The 17,350-nt window shown below is 34.8% G+C and overlaps 1 protein-coding gene across 10 annotated transcripts in view; it reads left to right on the plus strand.

Moving 5' to 3' along the window:
* Window positions 1-17,350, plus strand: part of CALD1 (caldesmon 1) — a 239,709-nt gene that overhangs the window by 219,680 nt on the left and 2,679 nt on the right. For 8 of the 10 annotated variants that reach the window (XM_031939098.1, XM_003771628.4, XM_031939094.1 and 5 more), the window contains 6 exons: window positions 3,419-3,559; window positions 4,322-4,365; window positions 4,458-4,539; window positions 6,843-6,980; window positions 8,410-8,505; window positions 15,555-15,635. In XM_031939098.1, coding sequence (XP_031794958.1) covers window positions 3,419-3,559; window positions 4,322-4,365; window positions 4,458-4,539; window positions 6,843-6,980; window positions 8,410-8,505; window positions 15,555-15,635 — 582 coding nt within the window. The remainder of the gene's footprint in view (window positions 1-3,418; window positions 3,560-4,321; window positions 4,366-4,457; window positions 4,540-6,842; window positions 6,981-8,409; window positions 8,506-15,554; window positions 15,636-17,350) is intronic. The other 2 variants (XM_031939097.1, XM_023504889.2) reach the window with 1 other exon arrangement.

Consider the following 17,350-nt stretch of genomic DNA (forward strand, 5'->3'; position numbering starts at 1 on the left):
TGTTGGGGGCTTTTTTTTTCTTTTGCTTGTGTGGTCCAAAACTTGACTTCCCCCCCTCCACAACAACTCAATGGTCTCAAAACTAAAAAATGTTCCCTACCCATCTAATGTAAATCTAGTCTCATCAACTAATATCTGAAAGGATAAATCATGCAGTAAGGACAGTCATCCAGGGTCAGAAGGGCCTCAACCCAGTGCTTCCCTTTTATCTGTTTTCCAGGCCTCTTAAAATTACCTAACCAAAGGCATTTCACACTCTCCCAAAAGCCAACTGGCACACAGAACAATTCAGCTTTGAAATCTTGTGGGATCCTAAAAAAATAGCCACCAGACCAATATTCTTAGCCACAGAATTTTGTTTTCCATTTTTCTAAGCCAAGATTGGCTACTTGCTGGAAATGGGGCACTGTAGGGTTAGGGTTACCATTCATTTACCATAAAACATGAACCAACATATAAAACATCTTTATAACATAGTTTTCTGTGCAAAATGAGGTTAATCAAATATACCCTTTTCCATGTCACAGAACTTACTTACAATAAGTTTAAACTAACTTACATAAAGACTACAGTCAGTCTTTAGGAAGGAAAAGTGGCAAATCATAGTATGAAAGTTTATCCAACAACAACTAATCTGTATTTTGTGAGCACCTCTTATGTATGCAGTACCGTAATGGTTCCTATGAAAAATGCAAAATATTAAGTATGTCCATCAATCTTATAATCTAAGCTTGTTGAGAAAACAAGCACCAGAAACAATAGTAAATGGTACAAATCTAGTTAGAGCTTAGTTTTGTGATATAGGACACTGAGCTAAAAGCAATGAGATTTAATGTACTAGGATAAAAGTAAAGAATGTAATTGCTTAAGGATCAGATGAAGAAAAATCTGCCTTGGCAATAGTTCAGGCAGCTCAACAAACATCAGCATCTTTTATGGTTAAGAATCTGGAGACACAGAGTTAAAACAAAATGGTCAAAAAGGTTACATTATATAGGATCATACAACACATGCACAAATTAGTTAATTCAATGTAATGGGCAGGGGAAGAGCATTTTGAAAAAGAGAAAGAAGAATCAGAGAAAAGATGTGGGAGTTTTATTTGATCATGAACCTAGTAATATAGATCTCTTCCCAGGGATATTTTGAAAGAGTGCTTACCAAGCCTTTAAGAGCTTTATAAATTTATAAATTACTACTAACAATAATAACAGAGCTAATATTGCCAATGTGGTGTTGATATCAGGAAAGCTAATGTCATCTTGACATTAGTATAAATATCATGTCCAGAATTTAGGAATATTAGTTCCATGGTATTTTGTATTAATCTGATTACATCTGGTGAATTATATTTAGTTATAAGTACCATATTTCAAGACCAGCATTCATAAACTCCTTCAAGGAAGTCAGAATGAATGATAATATTCCAAGAGTTGGATTTCATCATGTCTAAGGTTCCTTCTAACACTAAATGCCTCTGATTCTGGAAACCACTCAAAGGAACTGGAATGGAAACATATAAGAGCTACTTTGAAATAGTTAAAGAAGTATCATGTGGACAAGATGGACTTATTCCTAATAGCTCCAAAAGACAGAAAAAGAATCAATATAAAAGCACTGGACAATATAAAAGAGACTGGAGAACTGAGTTAGTATCCTCACCCAAATAATCATAATCTTTGTGACCTTGGAAATGTGATTCTCTAGGCTTCAATGTCCTCGTGTATAAAAAGAGCATACTAATCCCCAAATGATCTGCCTCATGAAGTTATTTTGCAGAAAGCGCCTTAAAACTCCATAAGTTATAATATTATTGTTATTGCTACTATGATTAGGTAGAATTGAGTTCAACAAAAGAAAAAAAAAAACTCTAAAAAGTAATACCCTTGCTAAAAGTATTTAAACAGGGATTGGATAATTACTCAACAGGGATTCTGCAAAAGGGAAATGAAACGATCTGGCCTTGAGCTTAAAAAGGCTCTCTCCATTACATCCAGAGCCATCTCCAGTTGTCCTGGACATCCTGATCACTGAATCCCATTGGCTCTGGAGCGGAAAGTGAGGCAGGTGACCTTGTGTAAGCCCTCCACACTGAAATCCAATTAGTTTACATGTTATAACATCACCTCCCCCATGTCATGGTCCTCTTAGAGAATGAAGAACAAATAATAACAACCTTTGTCAATAGGATTCTTTGATTCTAGAAGTGTTACAAAAACCAGAGGAAAGGAAGATAAGTTGGACCCAAAAAAGAAAAAGAAAAAAAAAAGGAAGACGTGGGACTAGAACTGGGTAATTTTTTTTGGGGGGGGGGAAGACATTCAGGGTTAAGATTTTTGTACAGGGAGATCCTTTTTTTTTTTCGTTTCATGACTCACATAACTACTAATTGTCTGAGGCCCTGACTCAAGAGCCTGTGCCCTATCTATTATATACCTAGCGACCTGGAACAGGGTCATTTTATTTTATTTTTTTTAATTTATTTTTATTTATTATAATAATTTTTTATTGACAGAGAATAGGGTCATTTAAAAAAAATTGTTTATTACAAATTTAATTACTGGCAACACAAGCCATCAAATAACATACAAATGAAGAGTAAAATCTTTCCCCAAATCCTGTCTTTAACAAGAACTAAGTAAGTTAGTAAAATAAAAATAAAGAAATTTTCTATGTAGTATAAACCTTGAGGAATTTGGATAGATTGAAGAGCAAAGGGAAGGCAATGGAGAACCAAGAAGGGAGGTAGGAAGGCAATAGTGAGAATTTAAATATTTCTAATATTCTCAATTTATGGTAGGTTTTTCATATGTAACATAGTTGTTTTTTTTTTTTTTTTTTACAATAACCATATCAATCAAGAAAAAAATCTTTGGATGGACAAATCAATAACTTTGAATATTTTAGAAACTATAATTTTGAAGCAGCAGCGATAAGGGCAATCTGGACCTATTGTCTCATGGATGTAACTTCCAGTGAGAAAGCTCCTTTCATCAAAGCCAAACAACAGCCTGCACTTTGTAGCCTTCAGTGTCTAGAGCAGGGAAAGGTTAAGTACTTTTCTGTAGCACACAGTGAATTTAAATTTGAATCCTAGCCTTCCTGACTTTCAAGCTAACTCTCTATCCAATATACAATGTTATGTCCTATTGGACACTATTATAAGAAGATCATCTTAGATTTGGATAGCAATTTACAATTCACATTTATCTACATTATTTCATTTTGTCTTTTACAACAATTTTGTGAGGTGAGTCCAGGTACTATTTCCACTTTATAGATGACAACTGAGGATCAATCATACTTATAGGAATTGGCCCAGATCACATAGGCAATAGAAACCAGAACTGGACCAGAACCTAGGTTTTCACTTTCTCTTTGAAGTTATGGCAAAATATGTCATGTTGCTTCCTTTTAGGAGGAAAAGAGGAGGCTGAAGGAAGAGATTGAAAGACGAAGGGCAGAGGCTGCTGAGAAACGCCAGAAAATGCCAGAAGATGGTCTATCAGATGACAAGAAACCATTTAAGTGTTTCACTCCTAAAGGCTCATCTCTCAAGGTAACTTTTTTTGAACCATGTTGCCTATTTTAAGAAACTTCATCTATTCTATTTCAGTCTATGTATAATCCAAGACCTTTGTTCTTTTTTCTACCTTTGATATCTACCCTGTAGCCATTGCTTCATTTACAAATGTCTTTACCAAGTGAAGGATAGTGGAAGAGAAAATGGTGACATTAAAATCCATTATGTATTTGTTGTTAGGCATTAGTTGAAATGAGTTGGAGATTATCTGTGATTATACTGATTATCTGAGATTATACTGATCCATGTCATTCCTGACTCTCAAGATGAGACCCCTGAGAACTGATTGTCACTTAAACTACTTAAAGTAGTTAAGGAAGATATGAACACATAAATATGATTCATTTGTCTCTGACCCTTCCTGCCTCTGGTTCCTTTGCAACCAGAAATGCCACAGGTAGAATTTTAAGACTATGGCTATGAAGGGGAATTAAAATGGCATCTAAAAATGGCACACTAAAAATAAAATATCTCTGAAGAGTTTTGTACAGGGAGATCCTTTTTTTTTTTTTCCTTTTCATGATCTCTTTCAAATGAAGTTTTAGCAATTAATCACATCAAAGGGTATGATCAGTTTTGTATCTTTGTATTGTTCTCTAAAAGATCCATGTCAGTCCTAAATCCTATCAACAGTCAAATATTTTTTTTTCTCATCAAGAGTGGCAGGAACAAGACATACTTTTTAAGCATGAAGGAAATGTCAAGAAATGATAACTGCATTTATTTTTTTTCTTCTAGATAGAAGAGCGGGCAGAATTTTTGAATAAATCCGTCCAGAAAAGGTACACATATACACATATATTTCATTGTTTATCTGAGAGTAGCAAATCTCATATGGATACTATAAAATCATTTATTCTTTTCTTTTTTTAAGCAGTGGTGCCAAGTTAAGTCACCCTACAGCAGTTGTCTCCAAGATTGACAGCAGACTAGAGCAATACACTAGTGCAATTGAGGTAACCATCGTCCTAACCTTTTTTTGTTCATCCAGTAAATTGAGCTATGGATGCATAAAAAAGAAGCAAATGTAAAAAACATTTGTTAGGAGGCTAAATAGAATATTTGATTTGAAGCAGTAATAAATTCTAATATTCAGTTAATGATTTAGTCATTAAAAAGAGTTTGACTTGACTTTAGACTATGGCAGAGAAAGCCCATCTGAAGTAATGAAAAGTACAAATGGCAGAACAATTTTAAGTAAATATAGTTTTATTTCTTTCAACTTGAGTTGACTTTAGGGGGTAGAGTTAGTCCTCCAAAAAATTGTAATTGTGGATTTATGTCTGGAGGAGTTCCCAGATGGCATTTAGTTCAAATTCTACCCAAATCATGAATTCCAACTATAACATCCCCAACAAAGTGGTCTCTAGATTTTAGTTGAACATTTTGAGTGTTATGAAACACTCTATACCCTGAAAGAGCCCATTCCAATTTTGGATAACTCTTTGAAAGTTTTTCTTATTTATGATTATAATTTTCTTCTTTTTTTTAATTAAAGCTTTTTATTTTCAAAACATATGCATGGGTAATTTTTCAACATTGACTCTTGCAAAGTCTTCTGTTCCAAATTGTCCCCTCCTTTTCCCCACTGCCTCCCCTAGATGGCAGGTAATGACTATAATTTTCTAGAAATATTCACTAATATATTTTTCACTCATTGGTTTTAGCTCTGTTCTCTGTTGCAAAGTAAAAGTTTAATCCTCATTTACATGAAAACATTTCAGACATTTGAAAATATTATTCATACTATTTATTAGTCTTCTGGCTAAACATTTTCAGCTTCTTCAACTCTTCCTCCCCTGCCATATTTACTAGTCTCTCATCATCATGATCACCCTCTTCTAATCATATTTTAGCTTGTCAGTTTCCCTTCTAAAATGTATTACCCACAATTGAACATAATATACCATCTGCGGTCTAACCAGAAATACATACGAATCTAACACCTCTCTTGCTCTGGATGTTTTTTTTTAATTATAGCTTTTTATTGATAGAACATATGTATAGGTAGTTTTTACAGATGTTTTATTTTTTAATGAATAATGGAGATTCCTTTGCTAATCAACATTATAATTTATATGCTCAGTTAATATCCTTAAGTTATAATTGTCATCATCATCATCTTCATATTATTAACAATAATATAATTCACATTTCACTAATATTTCTAGAGTTATAAACTATTTTCTTCAAAGCAACACTTAGTGGTAGCTTATTTTTTAAATTTCATCATACTAGTTTTAAAGATGAAGAAATTGCAGCTCACAGAAAAATTAATTGGCCCATTTTTCTCCCTGGCCAAAATTTGCTCTAGGTTTCCTAAGCCTCAAATATAGTCTTCTTTTCTGAACACACCCTACTGTTATTTTCTTATGTACTTTAATCATGCCCCTTACAATTGTATTCATACTTGTTTTACTAATAAAACCTTTGTTCATATGTAATTCGTGACAAAAATTTTCAGGTGTTACAAGGCAGTCTATGCCTAGTGTTCATATCAATTTTAATTACCAAAATTCAAAATTTCTATAATTGTAAGCTTCTTGTGGTCAAAGATCACTTCTGATGTTTTTATATCTTCAGGATACCTTAAAATGGCTAGACAGTAGGTCTTAGAGTCAGGAACATCTAAATTCAACTCTTCTCCCTGACACATTGTTTATATGATCTTGAGCAAGTAACTTAATCTTTCTATGTCCCAGGCAAACTCTCTTAAGACAACAAATTTCAATGTGCAGGAAAGAATTTCCTCACCAGAAGAAGAAAGGAAATGAAATCATAGGTCTGGTCCCATCAAAGAAGTACCTAACTTAGCAGTGGAGGCCTAATTATTGAATTTACTTATAGAATTCTTCCCTCCCTCCCCTCTTTTCGTAGACATTTTACTGAAAAAAATAAAGGGAAAATTCTACTCATGAACTTTTTTTCTGCCAGCTAGAAACTGTTGACAGAGTGAATGCAGGAATATGATTCCATATAGTCAAGAGATAATTTTAAAATTCATTTCACATACTTTTTCACCACTAGTGAAAGGAGTCATTTTGTGGTAAAATTGAATTCTGATAGAATATGTTGCTCAGACTAAACCAGTCTGATCCACATAGGAAATGGAATCCCCAATGGTATGTGGGCTAAATCAGATGATCTCTCAGGATAAAAAGAATTTTAAAATAATTACTTTGGGGGAGAAGATAACCTTGCTGTAAATTTTAAGAAGTCAGTTTATCCATACTGAACTCAAATAATTCTCCCTCATCAGGGCACAAAAACTTCCAAACCATCTAAGGCAGCAGCCTCAGATCTACCAGTTCCTGCTGAAGGGGTCCGTAACATTAAAAGCATGTGGGAGAAAGGAAATGTGTTTGCCTCCCCTACTGGGACAGGCACACCAAACAAGGTGAGTTTTATTAATTATGTCTTTGTTTCATTTTTTTCAAGATTGATCATAGCACTTAATCATAGAACCAGCAGGAAAAGAGAGAATTCTCATTAATGAATTAATTCCTTTAAAAAGTTTTTTATTCACAATGACCAAACTCAGAGGATGTTTTAACTATAACATTCTAAATTATATTTCTAGGTTTAGCAGTCAGTCTCTGAACAAAAAAAAAATCAAGATAATATCTGTTCAATAGAACAGATTTTGTAGCACTCAAGACCTTATATGTTATAGAACTGAAAAAGTGATATAATGAAAAAGTGAACATTGTGTGATTGTCTTAAAGATCATGGGATCAGAGAGCTGAAAGAAACCTTTGAGCTTATCTGGTTCGATGACATTTTATAGAAGAAGATACTGAAACTAAGAGAGGCTGTTGTTTAGTCATTTCTGAGATTCATCACGATCCCATTTGGGATTTTCTTTGCAAAGATATTGGAATGATTTACTGATTACTTTTCCAGCTCATTTTATAGATGAGGAAACTGAGGGAAATGGAGTTAATTGTCTTGTCTGGGGTCACATAATTAGAAAGTATCTGAGGTCAGATTTGAGCTCAGAAAGATGAGTCTTCCTGACTCCAGGCTTGGTCCTCTGTCCCCAGCCACCTATTAAGTGACCATCTCCCCCCATTTAGTGGCAGAGAAGAGATTTGAACTCTTGATGAGCTGTTAAGTGCACCATGAATAAGGCACTGGACCTGAAGTTAAGGATATCTTAATGTTCAAATGTGACCCTGGACGAGCTACTTAACTTCTCAGTCTCAGTTGTTTCATCTGTAAAATGAGAATAATAATAGCTCTCAGGTTATGGTGAAGATAAATGTGTGCAAAGCACTTTGCAAACCTTAGAAATGTTGTTGCTGTTCTCATTCTCCTGAAGACCTGCCTCTTGTCCTCTCCCTTATAATAATTAGGTGGGATTAAAAAAAAATCAGTCCTATTCTGGCAATTTTTCATTCAGCTATAATGAAGATAAAGCAGCAGCATACAAGGTGCCCCAGGCTTGGCTGATAAAGCATGTTTCCAGCTAAACCTGGGCACCTTGCATGCTGCTGCTTAGTCATGACTGCAGATTGATTTCCACAGGAATTCAGGGATACCTTCAGGAACCCCCTTCCCCTACGTGTCTGCAGCAGTGGGTGTGTTTCTATCTCTCTGTCTCGGTCTCTCTCTCCCCTTCCCCTCCCCCTTTTTCTCTCTCCTTCCTCCCACCCCTCACCCCCCAGTAGGTCTGGAGTCAAGTCTGAAGCCTGGAACATGTGACTCCTGAAAAAAGGAGCTTTCCCACCATCCCGGAGCTAAGCCTCCACACACAGGCTCAGTCAGAAACCAAGCCTAGGACCTTTTAAAGTATCTTACATTTTGTTTGCTTAACTGTTTCTCAGGAAACCGCTGGCTTGAAAGTGGGAGTTTCCAGCCGCATCAACGAATGGCTAACTAAAACCCCAGAAGGGAACAAGTCGCCTGCTCCTAAGCCCTCAGTAAGTGCAGCTACAACTTTCTGTGGGATTCTGTACACTTTCTCCTGCAAACAGAAGGCTAGGGGGAAAGAAGGCAATTGAATCTGAGAGGGGAAACAACAAAGTAGTCCTGTTTTCTTGTAACAAATAAGCAGGTACCAAAGGAGTTCAGCTGCAGACTTAAGGACACTCATGGGATTCTTAGGATTTAGAACTGAATAGGATTTTAGTGTACTATTCCCTTGCTCAAGATCCCACAGCAAGTATGACCCTGAACAAGCCCATTTAACCTGTTTGCCTCAGTCTCATCTATAAAATGGAAATTATAATAGTATCCCCTATCCCCCATCCAAGGTTGTCATGAGGATCAAATGAAATAAGTGTAAAACATTTAACACAATTCTAGCATGTAGTGAATGTGATATAAATGTCAGCTATTGTTATTAATTAGATAGATAGGTATTTAGATTAGCTGAATAGATTAGATGGATAATGATAGATAGATAGATAAATGATAGATTAGATGAATAGATAGAGAAGTTAGGTCCTCTGACTCTAAATCTTAGATTCTTCTCCCATACCAGTCTTGAGTCTCCTGATAATTGCAAGTAAGAGATCAAAAGATGACTTTTTTTTAAGAACTGGAAGAAACCGTGTAAATCATTTAATCTAACCCCTGATTTTTCAGAAAAAGAAATTGAGGTCTGCAGAAGTGACTGAGTTAACAAAGCTTACACAGGAAATTGACACAAACTCATTGACTCTACTTCCAGCATTTTTTCTCCTGTAGGAATAGCTCTCTAAGTGGTTGCCTTTTCAGACCACTACTAACCCCAATTGGGGATACTCAAGTACTAGAAATGGCAAAAAAAAAAAATTAATATTGTATTAAAATATAGGGAGTTGACTTTAATTGTTTTTATAAGTCATATTTGATTCTACTGAAGAGGTACAAAAGATAACTTATAAAACTTTTTTGAAAAATAATTTTTTAGCCCCAAATTCTCTTCCTTAACCAACTTATTTGTCATATTCCTGTTCAAAGTTTGAGAAATTGTCTTTTTTTTTTAAACTATGCACATGATATAAATAAACATAGTTGGTGAAATGTTTGATAGAATGCAATTGTTAGCACCACCACAGGAAAAAAAACAGTAATAGAGTCTAGCCATTATTGGCTCTCTGATGCTTGTTTTTGGAGATCTAAAATGTACTGATTCAGCAGGAATATCACATTATAAAAAAAGTTATCTAACCTCTATGCTCAAAAGTGATCCTGAGTGTCATATTTGAAAGTCCTTGTTAAGAATCTTTGGATAGTACAATAATCTGATTTACATATTTTTAATATAAAAATGCATAGATATTTATTTAGTCCTTGCTATCCTGTCATTTTCAGCCAGTTACATGTCAGGTAGGTTTTTCTAAACAAAATTACTAGTGAGTCTCAATTAGAGCAAGATATCTTAAACTTTTTCCACTCACAATCTCTGTTCTCCCAAGAAATTTTCACATGACCCCAGACATATAGGTACATAAAAAAGATGTGTAAATCAAACGTTAACTGATAATAAACCATAATTTTGCTACTTCCACCTTCAGTTACAAAATCCCATATGGGGTTGAGAACCATAGTTTAAGAAACTAGGAACTAGTGTACCATCTATTCCAGAATAAGCATGGAATCAAAATCATTGATATAATATACGACTCAAAATAGTTTCTCAAAAATCTAAGTTTTTAAAGCATTGAATATTAAATCTGACTCATTGGGTTGGTTATATAATTTTTAAAATAGCTTTTTGTCAACACTTTTCAGAATTTAAAAAGAAAACAAAGAAAAAGGATGTACCCTAACTTAATTAAGATTGTTTATCTAAGATTCCAATACTTGTAGATACTTAGAAATATTTATCAGACAATAAATCCCTATTAGACACTTTCTATGTTCTAGATACTAAACTAATTGCTAGATATAAGGCAAAAGGGTATCGAAAATAACATCTTGTCATTATATCAGCTGTCCGTGTGTATTCTATTCATTCTCACCCACCTCCCCAATGCCCAACCCCAACATCCTGTTTTTCTTTTATCTGTTACTCAGAGACAAATAATCAAATCAATATTACTATTGTTATTAGAAAAGGTAATAGATTCCAATAGATTACCACTGCTTTGTTACTCTATGCATAATTCCTGAGACTGAAGGAAAACCAAAAGTAACTTCTTCATGACACGATGTTTACTGGTAGATGGCTTGGGAAAATCAGAAATGGTCTGGGAGAGGCTAAAGGCCTGAGGCAAGGATTGACTCAGCCAATAATATAAGCAGGTCTTCCTCAAAACCAGCTCTAAAAAGAAATGCATTAACCCCCCTTGGGGGAAGTCAAGATCTCTGAAATTCCTTGCAAGTTATTCCCAGTGAAAGAATAGGCAGAGTCAGGACAGATGGCAAGATGCCAGCGTTGGCCAGCCTCAGTCCCTAGTGATGGTTCGATGGGATTACACAGAAACACCCGTCTTGTTTATCTGAGGGGAGAATTTGATCTAAGAGAGATTCTGGTATGGTACCGTCTCTTCTGTGCCCAGGATAGCTTAGGTTAGCACCTCCCCAAGTGGGACAGAAAGAAAGTTTTCTTCCTACCATAGTGTGAAGGTAACCCTGGATTCTTGAGGTCTGTACCAACAGAATACAGGAATGTTCTTCTGAACTAAAAAAAGCTTTGAGCATAGACCCAAAAACTTACTCTGTCAGAAGCTCGGTTGCTATCTGAGGAAGCTTACTGCAACCTACAAAATTGGCCATCTACTAATGATGAAAATTTCAATCATAGCCACTCAGGAAGGCTATGGAAGTAAGTTAGAAGGGTGATATTTGCGTTGCTGAAATAAGTGTTCAGAGACCCCAGAAGTATTACTTTTTTTTTTTTTTTACTCAAAAGCTTAGGCTAGGATGATCTAGTCATGTCTTAGCATATTTACATATAAACTACTACTTTTCTGAATTACTGATTATTATCACATTCATAAGCTAATCGTGTCCTGTCTTGATAATTAGAGGAAAGATAGATGGAAACCAGCTGCTCTCTGATATAGAGTACAATATAGAGTATATAGAATATAAAATTATATTTGTGTCCCAACAGAAGGCCACTCCAAGTTGCCATGGTAATAACATTTGTGACTTCATTGATTTGAGAATTCTCTCCACAAATAAAGTTCACAATACTTCTTTATCTCAGTACATAAGTGACTTGTCCATGTTCAAAGGATCACAGATTTAGAACTGAAAGGAATATATGCATTATCTAGATAAAACTCTTCATTTTGTAGATGACAGAGAAAAAGTGTAGAGAAGCTGTAGTTTGCTCAAAGTCCCATGTGTATTAGTGGCTCCTCTAGTTTAAAAACCAAAAAAGCTAAATCAAGCATTCTTCATATCTTTACATAGCTAGTGTCAGAGACTGAATTTGAACCTGGGGCTTCCTTATTCCTAGTCCAACACTTTCTACTATACCACTCCTAATCAAAAAGCCAAAAGAAAGCAGTTTATAAGATAGTAATAAAATTTCTGCTTAACAAAAATTTCCTGAAAAATAAAAGATTATCTCCTTCCCTTCATGCTTACACTGGATTAATTAGACTTGTTATTGAGTGACTACACCAAATAAGCAGAAGTATTTTGTGACAACTATTTTATTCCTTAGAATATCCTTTCTTTCCTTGAGACTATGTCTCAGTTTCTGTGTAGTTGTTACTATACCTTAAGTCATAATGATTTCTTTCTTTTTAAATTAAACTTTATTTTTCATCATCAAACATTTTTTTCCTTCACATCTTCAGAGATCAGAAAACAGAATCATCCCTAGTGAACAGGAGATACTGATAGATGAATTTCGATCCTAGGACAGAGAGGATTGGTTCAAGGACCTCTTTTTATGCTTCCTGTTATACAGATGTATATTCAGAGGCATGTGTTTCTAAGAATTCTGATAAGGACAGGACGAAGCTAAATTTTCAGAGAGATTCCAATACCCCAACTGATGTCCATCCAGTAATAGCTCAATTAGAAAGAAAAAAATGGGATTAAAGAGCCTACTGCTAAAAATTGATAAAAATATAAGGCAATTTCCTTTACAAAAAATTTGATACAATCCAACAAATATTTATTAAACCCTAATGTACACACACACACACATACACACACACACACACACACACACAGTCCATGTCTGCCTTCCACTGGAAAGCTAAAATAGATGGAAAGTGTAACATCCTTGCAGGCAGGGACTGTTTCACTTTTGTATTTGTATTTCTAGTGCCTTATTTAGCATAGTGTTTGGCACATAGTAAAAAATACCCAATTAAATATTTGTTGATTAATTGAGGAGGTACATGAGCTAAGCCTTGGAAGAAGGCCAAGATTCCAAGACAGAAAAGAGCACAACAAAACTGCCTACCTCTAGATATACTATGTTTTTGCCAGCCTTTGATCTGGTAAGAATTAAAAGTTCTCTGAAAGATTTATCATTACTGGTTCCTCTTCCAAAATTTTTTTTCAAACATTTCCAGATCTGAATGAGTATTCACTTGATTCCTCATTTGAATGTTTCTGTTGTTGGTTGGGAATAAAATGTATAAAATGTCATGTAGTTTTGCAAATGGAATTCCATTCTAAATATATCTGCTTTGGTTCTCTTGTTTCTCTTTTATGTCTAAAAGTCTCATTAGAAAACAAAATACTAACTTGTCTCTCTTTTTTGTTTAAAAAAAAAATCAACAAACTCTCTCAGCTGACTACTCTTCCTCTTCATTCTTTGATCTCTGCTTGACTGGAAAACCTGCTTCTGATGCCTTCATTTCTCCCTCTGCTCTTCAGGAATGAATCTTTCTTTAAAAACAAAAATGTAAGGCCAGGTCAGGTAAATCCATTTACATTTCCCCTTTGACTGAAAAATGCCGACATCTTTCTGTGATTTAGTCAATGTTATCTGGTAACATGATGGGCAAACCACTAAAATATTGCCATTTGCCAAATATCCTTCCATCATCATATCCCTTCTCAGACTTAAAATATAACTATTGGCAACCTGTACTTTAAAAATGACAATGTAAGCTAAAAATAACTAAAGATTCTGGTGAGTGAAAGATTTACAGAGAATTTTTAAGGACAGAATAACATTGGTATGAAAGACAAGTATTTGCCTTCTATGAATCACCCAAGCTTAAAGCTAGTCACTTTCCAAACCCTAGCATCAACATGTCACTTAGTCTAATTTTCAAAACTCTAAAGACGCCTTCAGGACAACTTGGCAACAATTACCCTGTCAGATTGGCAAAGGGTCTGGGGAAACTCTTTCAGAAACAATTTGTACTCATTGCTTGATGCTGCCAAATTAAATAGTTGTAGTTCTTTCTTGGATATCAGGAACATGTGCTGCTGCTAAAATCCAAAAGCTCAATGAGATCCTCAGCCAGGTCTAACCTGCCTAGAGTAATGGCATGTACAACTAATGAGTCCTAGAAAACATTGCTTGATAATAATATTTATTTCCTCTCTGTGATCTAATGCCTCATAGTGCCATAGAAGTTATGTCAGTTCTTGAAGACTGTACCAGCATTATTATAACTTGGACAGATCTTAATCAAACCACAATGGTTTCAAGTATAGACCCAGAGACGGACTGTGTTATAGATAACCAAAGTTCAGCCTAGTAAAATTTGAAATAGCTCAACACTAAAGTGTTTGAGCCCCAGCAATTAATGGGGACCACCTAGTAAGGAACAGGGTCACATTATTGCTGATTTTGAACTGAAAAGGGACTTTGGAGTTCATTTTTCAGATGAGAAAACTGAAACTCAGAGAATCTAATTCACTTGTCCAATGTTAACTGGCAATATCTGGATTGTTGGAAGGAGCACCTATACCAATGAAATCAATAATCCATGGATTCTTGAGAAGTAACATATTGATTTGATACCCATGAACAGAATTAACTCTTTTAGAACTCTCATTGATAGCTTGGCAAGATAAACATCACTGTTGCACTAAAGTCAATAAAAGCACTTTCATACCAAGCATCATTTAGGTTGGCTCTGAGCATAAAAACAAACTTGTATTTAGCACAGATTTTGTGCCTTTTTCTTTGCAAAATTCACACGAATTCAGTATATACCAAGTGATTATAAAGTCTGGTATCTTTCTTCTTAAAGTCTATTGGGTGCTTATGTCTATAATAAATTCTAAATTATCCCTACGTAGATTATCCAACCTTGTAAATTTTCTATACCAAATGAATGTTCTTAGACCTTCTTCTCCATGCCATCTAGTATATCTTTAACTTATCTTCATTTCTCCTGCTCTGATTTTTGCTCTTTGCTCAAATAGAGACTATAAACTGCTTTTAATATTGGTTTAATGAAAACGCAAATAAGTCTCTTAGGGAAAATGCATATTAAATATGCACGTAAATTATTTTAGATAATCTATGACATATTTTATTCCATAAGCAACAGTTTGTCAAAAGTTATTTTAGTTATTTGATTTCTCCTTGCATCTCCATATTTATCTGTTTACTTCAGACACACCAAGACAGAGCACTTATATAAATTCCCAAAGTTACACAAGAAATCAGGAATCAGGTCAGGATTAAAACTGGGATGTTCTGATTTCTAATCATTTCTCCAAAAGAAAAAAGCAGGGTTGTGTGATGAGGTGAAGGGGAAGAAAGGAAGAAAGGAAGAAAGGAAGAAAGAAAGAGAGAGAGAGAGAGAGAAAGAAAGAAAGAAAGAAAGGAAGAAAGGAAGAAAGGAAGAAAGGAAGAAAGGAAGAAAGGAAGAAAGGAAGAAAGGAAGAAAGAAAGAAAGAAAGAAAGAAAGAAAGAAAGAAAGAAAGAAAGAAAGAAAGAAAGAAAGAAAGAAAGAAAGGCAGAGGAAGCACTATCCAGTAAATACCTATTTCATATCCCTGAAAAAACTAAAGCAAGTGAAAAATACCCAATTCAGAGATGAAATATAGTCATGGTCAAAGATGAACTTTTGTCTGATCTATTTCCCTTTGTTTCTAACAGGACTTAAGGCCAGGTGATGTATCAAGCAAGCGCAATCTCTGGGAAAAGCAATCTGTGGATAAGGTCACTTCACCCACTAAGGTAATTTTTTGGCTAATCACTCAAAAGAGAGTTTACACTTCATGGCAATTTTTTTTTTTCTAACATACTAAGATCAGACTGCAGAAGAACATAGAAAAACAGGCACTATAGATAAGAAGATTTAACAGACTTGTACCAAAAAAAGCACTCATTTAGTAAACTTGATGCCAGACTGGTTCCCTGTAATTTTTCCTAATGCAAGAAATTGATTTCTCAACAACGGAACCTAAAATAAAGTATGGGGATACCATAGGTATTATGTGCCACTCAGAGTATCAATTCATTTCCTTGTAGTACTTTTAAAGCACAAAAAGACAAACTCTTGTACTCAATGACTAGAGTGAAGATTTATTTCTCACTACTGCTTTTTTGACCAAAAGATGCCCCCTTTCTGCAGAGAGAAATCTTACCTATGTTTTAGGGACTCTCAGATTGCAGAAATATTTCTTTGGGGCATAGTACGGTTATATTAAGTATATTATCTGCCTGTGTGTTCATTCAATTTCTAATTGTCAGTTATATTGTTGCTCTAATATAGTCCAGTAAAGGGTGAAGGGGGGAAGAATTATGAAACAATGGAAACTTTAGGATGAATAGAGGTAGCTTTTAAGCAAACCTTGAACAAACTTCTTTTTCGTTTTAGACCAATTTGTGCAACTCTAGGATCACCCATTATCCATTTTCTATTTCCCATTCTTGCTTTTTTTTAAAGTTAAAGCTTTTTATTTTCAAAACATATGCATGGGTAATTTTTCAACATTAATCCTTGCAAAACCTTGTGTTCCAAACTTACCTTCCTTGCTAAAATTTTAAATATCGATGACCTTTGATATAAAAGGGAATGAAAAAAGAAAAATTAAAGGAACCAATGTAAATCAATGTTTTCTATAAACACATTAGTTAATTTATATAACTTACCATAATTCAAAGTCATTCATTTACATAGGTAAATGTATATATGTATTTTAAAAGCCATATAAGTGTGTGTGTGTTCACTTTTTTTGCAAATGAATGCATCCTAAGACAGAAAGTTTCTTTTACTTTTAAAGTTATTTCTAAAAAAGGCTAAATATTATTTTTTCAGAGGTTGCATATGTTCAATTTTCATTTCCTCTTCCCATAAGATACACATTTCTTGAAGGAGAGGGATTAACAGCAATCTATAAACCATTCCTTCAAAAAATTTCCATCATGTGGTGGCCTTGACTACTCTGTCTACTAAGATGTTATTAAGACACATCAGAGGGAGAATTCTTATCCAGGAAGTGGAGCAAATAAATGGTCAGAAGGTAGTGAGACATTGGCAGAATAGGCTTTCACCAACAAGCTTCTGCCTTTCTATAATAATGCTATAAATCACCTTGTTCAGGTTGGCCTTCTTATGCATAGGCAGTTTCACCCCCACTTCAGGTATTATCCTGTGTCATCCTACCTTAAAATCTTGTCCATTATCACAAGACCCTCTTTCAACTTCACTTACCACAAATCCCAACTGTCATTTAACAGTTCAGCCAGAATTAGCTGATGGGCAACTGAAATCAAAAGTAGCAGAAGGTGCTTGGGTGGCGTGATTCAGGCTTTAGAAGTTGGCTTTAGACCCAAAAGCAGGAGGCAAGAACGAAAGGGCAAATCAGAAGTCACCCAAAACAAACTCAACCATTTTACTTAAGAATGACAGAAAATCATCTCTTATATCAGCAGCACCACACATACTA

This window comes from Sarcophilus harrisii, chromosome 5, assembly GCF_902635505.1.
Source record: "Sarcophilus harrisii chromosome 5, mSarHar1.11, whole genome shotgun sequence".
Taxonomy (NCBI): domain Eukaryota; kingdom Metazoa; phylum Chordata; class Mammalia; order Dasyuromorphia; family Dasyuridae; genus Sarcophilus; species Sarcophilus harrisii.